The sequence below is a fragment of the Anser anser genome, assembly GCF_964211835.1.
Source record: "Anser anser genome assembly, chromosome: 1".
NCBI lineage: Eukaryota > Metazoa > Chordata > Aves > Anseriformes > Anatidae > Anser > Anser anser.
The window spans coordinates 93,048,153-93,059,080 of NC_139720.1; the positions used below are offsets into that span (position 1 = coordinate 93,048,153).

At 42.4% G+C, this 10,928-nt stretch overlaps 1 protein-coding gene across 5 annotated transcripts in view; it reads right to left on the reverse strand.

Moving 5' to 3' along the window:
- The window catches only part of ALCAM (activated leukocyte cell adhesion molecule), a 118,194-nt gene extending 107,637 nt beyond the window's left edge, over nt 1-10,557 (reverse strand). For 4 of the 5 annotated variants that reach the window (XM_083821347.1, XM_083821343.1, XM_083821348.1 and 1 more), the window contains exon 1: nt 9,804-10,557. In XM_083821347.1, coding sequence (XP_083677473.1) covers nt 9,804-9,885 — 82 coding nt within the window. In that variant the 5' untranslated portion in view covers nt 9,886-10,557. The remainder of the gene's footprint in view (nt 1-9,803) is intronic. The other variant, XM_083821350.1, reaches the window with a different exon arrangement.
- Nucleotides 10,558-10,928: the final 371 nt, after the last annotated feature.

A 10,928-nucleotide genomic window follows, 5' to 3' on the forward strand; every position in this document is an offset into this window, starting at 1 on the left:
TGAGTACCAGAGTTTGTTAGACCACTCAAATACTCCCAAGTGAAATGAAAGCTGTGGTACTTACCACCCTAGCTTAGCAGCATGGGACTGCTGACATATGCAAGGAAAAAAAAAAAATGAAAACAGAAACAAACAACTTGCAAAGTGACCTCTCCCAAGCCACTGCCAGTCTCAGTTCAAAATAGTGATGTCTGTGGGCAGAAGAATGCTGTTTGAAAAGCCTGGCATATCCACAGAAAACCTATGAAACTTTAAATTACTTGAGGGATCACTGATCACTTTCCTCTTTCCTTAAATAAACTTTATTTTCTAAAATGTCAAAAAAAAATAATTAAAAAAAATCAACCGGTCCTCCATCTTACCTAAGCAAATGGAATTAAAGTTTGTGTGTATTTTTGTTGTTGTTGTTTTGCTTTTTAAAGTTATCATTGTGGAAGATACTGGGAAATTGCTAAGCCAAGTGTTTCATTAACAGAAAATTTAGGTCTTAGCATCATGTTTTGAATAAATGTAAGCATAGATAAAACATTTATTTTTCCTAGTACCTTTCCTTCTCTGCCTTCCTAAAGGTAGTGATGGTCCATCTTTAAAGAAAAAATGGAAAAAAATCCAGACTTTACAAAAAATTTCAGCAGGAAAAAAAATATTGCAATACTCCCATTAAAGCTTCTATTAAAATCTTCACTTCTAGATTTATATACAGTTTACTATGCTCTGTCACAGAATATCCAGATTATAAACCACTAACCTCCTTCTGTGGTTATGAAAAAAGCTGTGTTGTACAGTACATTGAAAAAAGTAACAAATATTTATTCTATCACAGGAAAAAAAAATCCTCCTCACAAGGAGCCATGGTCTCCAGCATGCCTGTGTTCTGCTCTTTCACACTCGCATGAAAAGACTCCTAGAACTGTCATTGCTGTTTACAGATTACAACATCTTGAAGGAAGACTAGCAACCAGCTAAAAGAAAAAAAAAAAAACAATGATTTGTGAGCCTGTTGTGAATTTGAATCCACACCTAAAGCAAGGCACCCTGCCATACTAAGAAGGCTAGGTTTTTATATATGCTTATGCAAAGCACTTTCCAAATGTGCTATTTCCAAAGCTATTATCTGGGCCTCAGGAGTAACTAGATACAAATCCACAACAGTAATTTGTTTCAAGCAACAGTTGAAACACTATGTCTGCCCAGAAAAATTAATAAGCTATTGAGGTAAAATATCAACTTCAATCTCATGAAATTGGACTTTGAATTCCAGCTAAAAAAAAAGTGATTCACCTGCCTCTCCTACCATGTGTGCGGATGTCATCCCTCACAACACCCGACTTCTTTCTGGATGAAGCTTCTGCCAGCTCACACTCACCCATTCAGTATTCATTAAAGAAATACACTGCTTTATTCATTTCTCTATGCCCTCCGCATCTGATGTAATGGAAACAGAGCCAGAGATCATGAGCATACCGAGTACGCCGAAGCCCATCTTTCTTTATCACTGCTGTACTCACAGATGGAAATAACGATAAAAAAGCAACCCATGGAGCTCTTCACACACCATCCAGAGCCGGAGAACAAAGTGACACCCCTAAAGCAAGCAGATAGCTCTCTGCAGCAGTTCAGAGGGTAAGTATGCCCCTAGCAAAAACAGGGAATTTGTCAAGCTTGGGAAGAACATGGATCCTTTGCCTGCCACCACGGACACTGGAGCTGACCACTGCTACAGAGTTTTTCTGCCCTCTGGCTCTTCACCTGCATGCTGTCCAAGAGTGCCTCCACAGCACCAGCTGTGGCAAGGTGGCAGCCAGCACACCCTGACACCCAGCTCCATCCCCACTCCCCCCCCCTACAACAAGGCATCATTCCCAGCTTCTATCCGCTTGGCTCTCATACAGCCACAATACACCTCTTACAGCCCTCAGATAGATAAACATTTTGATATGTGAATTGATGGATTCTGTGAATCTCTGCTGAAAGAGGGCTCACTTGCATCTTCTAGTGCACGCATGGTTGGTTATCACCCTCACAACACAACAGTTATTTTCTTAGCATCTCAAAAGTTTTAGACTCCTTCCCTGAAGAAGACAGACAGAAGTCTCTGATTTAATACCGCAGGGTTCTTAAAGTGATAAGGACTGACAAGTAATGACCTGCAGACACAACTGAGTTTAGATGAAATACCAGACCCTGACCCTTACCAAACTTGCAGATGAGCTTTCAGGAGACACACTCAGACATCAGATATGCACGTAGACACTTAGGAATTTGCTGCTGTGGGGCACCACACATTAACCAGGGTTAAACCTAGGGAGTAAAGGTTATACTTAAGGACTTAAACTTCAAAGCTAAGGCAGAACACGTTGCATCACTCAGCTATGTGTGATGAGTAAGGTGAAACTGAACCACGGAACGGGTGCCCCTTCAAAAGGCAAAACCCTTAGAGTTACAGAAGCCATGGCAAGAGCTAAACTACTATGGCAAAATATTTTCAGAAAGTTTAAAATATTTGATGAAGAATAAACCAACACCTTTTCTGACAACAGAAAGATGCAAAATGTAACTGTATGCAATGTGAAGTCACTGTCATTATTTGCTTATATTAATGTTGGCTATTTAAATCTGCAGATCTGTCTGCACAGCCAGTTCTCTATTAGTAAGAGCTCTTACAAGCACAAGAACCCCACAGTAAGAAATGTAATTTACTAATATAAAATGGAAACTGGGGGGATGTTCACAATACTGATCTCCATATTACTTCTGTGTAGACAAGGTTCAAGATTAGCAGTAAAAGTTGCTTGAGAAGTGAGGAGTAACGTTTAAAAAAAACTTGACAAAAATTTCAGTCATGAATTAAAGTTGGAAAAATTATCCCATTGTCTACTTTTCAAGCCATCAAGTGAAAGTGCCAAATACTTTCTTGATTTACGTCACTAGCTGTCAGTGTCAGAAACTTAAAACTTTCCCAGTTTGCGAAGGCAAACCTCATAATGTTGCGTCGATATTAATGAGTTAATTTTAATATGTAATACTTATCCTATTATCTTGTATATATGCAAGCACTTTTTATAGTACTTGATGTAAACTACCAAGAATGAAGGAATAAATTCAGAACTCTTTTCTCTTCTGAAATTACATGCCTGTACTGAAGTTCCCCAAATACTGCCTAAAAACTCAGTTCCTCATCCTTAATTTTTTGTTCTATATATGGCTTTGTATGTAACAGACGTTACATTAATCTGCACTCTCCAAAACCACTAGAACAAGCCAACGAACACAATTTTATCTGAATGGGTAACAGAATTCACTCAGCTAAATGCATGCTTTTTTCTAGATTTCACGAAGCAAAATTGCATCCCAAAATGGACTAATACCCTACGCTAATATCCTACATAACAGCAACTGAACATTTCAGAAGCTCATGCCGCAAAAATAATATTATAACCTTTCACTTGCATTCAACTGTACATCGCTTTAACCCCAATTTAAACTGAGTATTCTCTTTAAGATACTCAGTTACAGAGCCTTATGTGAAAGCTTACCATTCCACTCCATAGATAACATGCCTCAGCCCTTATTTGTCCTTCTAATATATGAAGATTAGCAACTCTTCCTGGCCAGCATGGTTAACTCACTCAAGTCAGAGTTCCTGAAAAATAAGTTGCTCTACTTATTACAAACAAACAAAAAAGAAACAGCACTGAAATGAGTATATGTCAGCCATATAAAATACCATGTTTAACTCTAGCTGTACACAAGCTTCATCTATTTTATAATCCAATATCTAGGGTCATTTTCTCTAGTTAAATTGAAAAATTTGGGAAAAAATAGGTAGTTTCTACAGCAAGTCAAATGACAAAGGGCATTTGTGCAGGATAAGAATAATGCTGAGTTCATTACAAGTTTACTTAAGTCAACTTGAATTAAAAGGAATTTTAATTTTAATAGAAGGGGCTGGCATTTAATGAGGCTTCATAGCTAATCTCAAAATAGTCTGATGAGAAATAATATCAGAAAAAAAAGAACTGAACCCAACAGAAATACAAAGTCCAAAGTTTGCAGAACAGTTACTGGCTTTCTGCATTTAGCCAATTGTATATTAGAGACACAAAATGGGTTAAAAGCATATGAGCACATCCCTAAGGTGGCTTTTTTTTTGCTATAATTCAGAGTCTGTTTACAGAACAGTGTATTTCCAGTTTTTCTTTACGATCCTAGAACTTATTTTTGTTAAATAAAGGTCCTACTTTGTCAGTGCTGCTGGAAGTGTTCAAGATCTTCCTTGCCACAACAGCTATTGAATACAGTCATTCCCTTACCTTGTTTGTACCCTGTTTTGTCCAACACCATTCTTAGCTCTTTGAGAGTACCCTCTTTTTATTCTAAATTCATTTTGCATTTCTCCGTGAAGCCCTCTTCAGATGTCAATAAGAAAACTAGTTCTGTAATGCATCCCTTTAAAAAACCTGCAATGCCTTGCTGCACAAGAGAACGCTCCATAACTGAGTCACCTCTTCGGATTTGCCTATCTGTGTGACTCAGTTTTGTCCTTCCTTCTTCCTCATGCAACAGGAAGTCTGTGATGAAAGTAGAATGCCTTCAAAAAACAAAAGCCTGATGCCACAGAACACTGTTAAGAAACACAGGCCTTTTTTTAAACACTTCTTTCAACCTGAAGCCTGAGGTCTGAGAAAAGCACAAAGATGCTTCAAGCTTCTAACAGTAAGGTAGCGGAGCTCCCTCTATTGAATTAGCTGCCAAAAATCTCCTCAATTTAAAAGAACTGAACTATGGGCAGTTTTCTATTTTAAAAGAAATAGAAAACTCCACCACCACAAGACGCCAGCCAGGACAGCGAGGACTCGCCTACCAGATAGGCAGGCTGTGGGACAGAGCTACGCAGGGGCACAGCCACCATACAGAGCACCCAACGCGTGCTGAAACACCACCAATTCCCCAGGACTCCAAACCTGAAGATTCCTGCACTCCATGAGACCTAAGGAGATGCTTAATATTTTACCGGTGTTTGAGCACTTTCCTTTAGGGCTCAGATTGCCATAACCGGTATCCACTAGGAAATTCTACAGACTGGACTACTGCAGCAAACAATAAAACACATGAAAGGTGTTGAAGTATTTGCAGTTTTCCTTCCACAATAAGAGGTTAACTATACATAGTACGACCTAATTGAAAACAGATGATGCAGATACACAGACTGTGGAAACACTCATTAAATCACTGACTGCACTTTTTGCTTGTTATCAGGGAAACAGCTTAGTACTTCCATTGCTATTGAAAGCACTTCAAATGCTTTCTAACCAAACATTACAGAACTGTTCTAACCCCTGATAACCTCCAAAAATCATACCCTAAAGCTCCATGCACTTTCCATCTCCACAGTTTTATCAATTTCTCCCTTTTTTCCTCCCAAAAAAGGAATATTTCTTATCAACAAAAAAATACCAGCTCAGGAGAAAGAGGAGTTGTTTTAATAAATAAATACTTATTTGCCTTTCTAGAGACCTGTATCTATGATAAGGAAAGCAATTTTATCTCAAGCTAGGCAGATATTCCTCAAACGAGCCGCCACCTTAGAGCAGTGGATTAACATCCACTTGGGTAGGATCGACTATGATTCAAACCACCCTCAACAGAACACATTGAAAAAGAAGAAAACCAAGCAAAAAAAAAAAAAGAAAAAAAATCAGAAAAGGAAAAAAAAAGGATAGAAACTTGATCTGATTGCTGCCAGCAGTGGATTGTCAGCACACTAGCTGTGCTTCAATCTCTTATATAAAGAGATGAGATTCATTTTCAAGCATATTAGAGACAGAAATGTACAGCCTCCTTTAATATTCATACTGTTCTTAATAGGGAGAAGATACCAAGATAAAGAATGTGTAGGTCAAAGCCTTGTCTTCAGGGAAGATAATTTCAAATCAAGGGGAGTGCTCAAATCAAATGAACTAATGTTCACTTTTCCCTGGAAAAAATCACGTTCTGCTCGAGTCAATTCTAATTATCACCCCACAGCATTTACACTTCTTGAAGATTCTCTCATTCGAGCATTGGTGCATGGAAGCATAACTATTTTTCTTGAAAGCAGAGGAGCTCAAGAGAAACCAGCATGTTGCAACAGGTGCTCAATTCTCTTACAGGCACTACCTTACAGTTTACATACATCTTCTATTAAAAAAAATGTATTACCAAAATAAAGAGCTATCTACCAGACAACCCAGAAGAACCTTGAGGAGCACTGAACAGAGATCATGGGGTTTATGTACAGCAGTATCTCTCAAAAGCCGGTACATAAAGTCTAGCCATGTATCAGAGTCTCCAGAATTGAACAAGACCATACTAAAAAACATTACTAGTGGTATGAAAACACAGTTTCCACAGTCAGTGTGGTAATATAAAGAAAAAAAAAAGGTGAAGGTGTGAAACAGCAGTGGAACAACAGCACTGCAAACCAGACCCAGAGCCAGCCCACCTCTGATTATCATGATTATGGTCATATAGTGCGGGTCACAAAAAACAGAGATCAAATATTAATCATCAACTATCAGGAAATTTTGTTATGAGTTGGAGCTCCTACAGAGTCAACTCATTTGGTCTCTCAACTGTAAATGGGTTCAAAGTGCATTCAGACAGGCCTGGCTCCCCCACAGCCAGCTCCCTGCTTTGCAATCTGTTTTTGTTTCGCTACAGGCTCAATAATCAGCCCCAAATAACTCCAACTGTCCAAAAAATAATAAAAAATACTCTCCATAAAGTCCCCATGGTAGTAATCTAATAAAACCCCATGGTGGTGGAATGTGGTACGGCTGGTAAGCACATTAAAACTATTGCCACTACAGTAATCCTTGTTTTTACATTAGGTCCTTTGGTACTACGTGTTAAAAGATATGACATTTGGAAAATCTGCAGCAAGCACTCAACAGCACAAGACTACAAACCACATTACAGAAGTAGGGTATCTGTAAGAAAATGGAGAAGATAGGCTTATCCTGATTGCACAGATGTAATTTGCATTATGTAAAGTAATGGCATTTTCTTCATTTTCCCCTTCATGCGTCAGCTTGCACAGATATTAGAGATTCAGTTCCCCCAAACTTTCAGATGGAGATAAACCAACAAATAGTTTTAGTTCTAGAATTAAGACAGCTGAAACTGTTTTCCCTAGGGTTACAGGTTAGTGTCCTAGATTACTTTCACTAAAGAGAATGGATGGTACTGTAACTAGGGGTATTTACTCTAGCACAGCTTATTTCCACCTCCCAACCTATCTTGGCATTAAACATGACTTACCACAGAGGTATTTATCCTAAGAACATAACAAAATGTATTTTTTTCAGTTAAAAAAAAAATGGGCTGGGTCCTTTAAGGAACTGAAGGATTTAGTTTCATTCACTCTGAAATTTCAGAGACCTACAGACCTAGATGATTTCTATTATTGCTTTCTGCCTTATGAGAAGTGCTAGAAAACCAGCAGACAAGGGGACAGCACAAGAAGAAAAGAACATATGTTGCAAGACTTTTCTAGTATATTCTTACCAAAAGAAGAAACAAAAGGTTTTATAAACAAGTCAAACACTTCCCAAAACAAATGATTTAACAACTCCTAGCTCACTTAAAAACAAGTCTGTTTGTGTACTGGACTACAGAAACAGCGTATCAAAATAAATATGTACCAAACACCATATGGAGGTTTCCTCACCCCAGTGTCAGAAAAGTCATGTGAACTCCAGATCTTAGTACAGAAAACCGGTTTCCTTAGATCAACATCATGCCAGATATACCAGGAGGAAAAAAAAAAAAAAAGAGCCAGGAGTGAGAACACAGTAAGCATCCTGCAAATGAGAAGACTACATACTGCAGTCTTACTACCATTACACAATACAGTAGTATGCAACCAATCTTTAGTAACAGGACACGAAACGAGAGGCTCATCCTTATAATTATCATCCACTAGAAAGCAGGAGGGAGGAGGAAGCATCACAGAGATTGTGGTTAGCTCTTGATTAAGAGTTGACTTTTCCCACATACAGTCGTCTTCTCCAGAAGAGCCTGAGATTTTAATTGGTATTCTTATTTAGTCTGACCTACAGTTAGACTCCTGGCACCAAACCAGGATTTGGACCACCTCTCTCTTTTTAAATGGAGAACTACCTAGGCAGTATATTCTGAGATGAAAACCTCAATGTTTCTCACAGGAATTCCTAACCAGCCTAAGTATTGCTGGAGAAACCTACACTTGATGTATGTCAACTTTTAATATGCTTTTAATATCTTACCTATTGCTTTCCATATGCAAACCTGAAATGGAACTGCCAAAAAGCCAACCGTAGTGAGAGAGTAATATATCCAGAATTTGTGGTGAATGACAGCAAATCAGAATGAAACAGCTGAGATAGCAAGGAGAAAGAGATATGAAATACATAGTAATACCAAAATCTTTTGAAAGATACTGTGTTTTTTAAGTATCTTTTGTCCTCAGCACAATAAATCGAGAACTAGAGGCTCAAATCAGTTTTCCCAGCATTTGCAGTATGGCTGGGAAAGTTTTCTAAGCTGGGGTGGGGCTGTTTTCTGCCCCTGTTTATCTGCCTGCATTGTGAGCAGTTACCCCGAGCTTCTCATTGAGAGGGCAAGGAAGAAATGAAGGGCAGAGAGAGCTAGGTTTGCCTAGAGAAACGGTTTATCTCTAACCTATTTATGTAATAGCTGGTCAAGTTCCATTTTTTATAGACCTCTATCAATGCAACCCTTGAGGTAAAGTATTTTTATGATTCAGATTTCCTTCAGCAGGGAACTGTAGACAGCCACACAGTCGGTAGGATCATTTCTTATTTACGTTGGAGGAAAGTGGGACAAAACTCTCTACAGGGGACACGTCTTGCTTCTCAGCTGAGGTGCTTATCTCTCTGGATGCTCCGCATGACTTCAAAATTTCATGAAACGCACAATCCTTCCCGAAGAGTTTCTCTACATCACATAAATCGGCATTCACTGTACTCTGCCACTGAGACTTACATATGTAAGTCTTACGGTGATTATGTGCTGCAACGCCAAGGCAAAAACCCAGCACAACAGCTCGACGTATCGCTTACGCTTCTCCTATTGCTTCTGGGTCTGTTTGGAGCTTTTACTTAAAACTATTCTAATAGGAAATTAAAGCTTTGGCAGCCTCGCTACGCTGGCATAGCTGGTTTCCTACTTACCCAAAGCTCGCACTAAATAAACGCAATTACAGCGGTGGAGGAAAAGGGCTCCTAAAGGGCTGTTCTGCGGTGCGGTGAGGACACGCTGCCTGCACACGGCCAGCCGGAGAGCACGTAGTACCACGGCAGGGGCCGGGAGCGAGACAAAAAAAAAAAAAAAAGCCAACTCCAAGCCTTGTGCAAAGCCCGAGCCCTCGCAACAGCCGGCACATCCAGGCAGAGGCACCCCTCTAGAGCAATGCAGAGCGCTACCACGGGCTGACGCTCTTTCTACAGGAATAACCCAGCCGGCTCTCTACGGCGAATGCAGAACTCCTCACTTCGCGGCTTCTCTCCCTCAGACTTTCACACTCTCGGCATTTACAAAATAAAATAAAATAAAATAAATACAGCCGACGGACGCCTCGCCACCAAGACGCTCCCCGAGCGACCCCCGGAGGGGAGGTCGCGGTCCCCTCGAGCGAGCCTCCGGGAGGCTCCCGACCGCTGCCTCCCCTCGGAGGTTTTTGGGGCGGAGAAGGGGTCTGGGAGCGGGGAGAGGAGCCGGGCTGCCCCCCGAGCTAGCGGCCGTCCGAGTTAGCGTCTCACCTGGCGGCAGGCAGAGGGCTCCGAGCAGCAGGAGGAGGCTGAGCAGCGGGCGGAGGCTGCGGGAGGCGCGGGGCTCCATCATCCCGCCTGCCCGCCGCGGGACCGGCAGCAGGAGGAGGAGGAGGAGGAGGAGGAAGAAGAGGAGGAGGAGGAGGCGGCCTTCTTCCCTCCCGCCGCCCAGCGCGGAGGCAGGTTGAGCCGCGGCGAGGCTGGGAGGCCGGCGGCGGAGGCTCGGCGGAGGAGGGCTCGGAGCAGCGAGCGGCTCGGCGGCGGGGCAGGTGGCGGCAGCCGAGCGGCGCTCCAGGACTGAGAGCGGAGGCCGGGAGGAGGAGCCCGGCCTCGGCGCCTCCCCGAGCCGGCCCCCCCGGGGAGGAGAGGGGTGGGTTCGGCTCCCAGACCCCCCAGGCCGGGCGGGGAGGTGCTGCCGAGGTGGGTACGGGGGAAAGGGAGCTCTCCTTCCTGCGCTCTGCTCGCTGCTTCGGTTCGTCCGCCGCTTCTGCGGAAAGCGACGAGCTGGGTGCTGAGCGCTGCTTTTTGGTTCAGCTGCTACGGCCAGACGGCGGTGCGGCGGAGGGCTGGGAGAGGGGAAGGGAGGAAGGGGGAAATAAGCGCCCCGCAGGCACCCGGTGCCTTCCCTCGGCTCGCACCGCGCCGTGTGAGCAGCCTGCAGCCCCAGCCGGCGTCTGAAGCGAGCCCGCTGTCTGTCCGGCACCCACCAGGGTGAATAATGCACGGCATGCGGCCGTCCCCCGGGGACTTTCTGCTAGTGAAATCCAAAGTGATGAGAGCTCTGACTTGCTTCGCCATGTGACGATGCGAACTTTTAGACAGGAACTTCCCCCAAAGTCCTGGAAATCAAAGACAAGCTGTTTATTCTGCAAATATGTTTGCTCTTCTCAAAACGATTTTCACGATGACTAAAAACTAAGCACGCTCACCGTGGCACAGGGAAGGTTTAAATGAGCACAGCCTGTGCTTTTTTTTTTTTTTTCCTCGTGTACTGCACTTGTTTCCAGTAAAATGGGGTAAGGATGTTTCACTTGAGGTCTAAAGCAGTGCCTTCAATTCACACCATCTTCTGTCCTTCCACATTACCAGTACTACCTTTCTTATTTCTAAGTCATG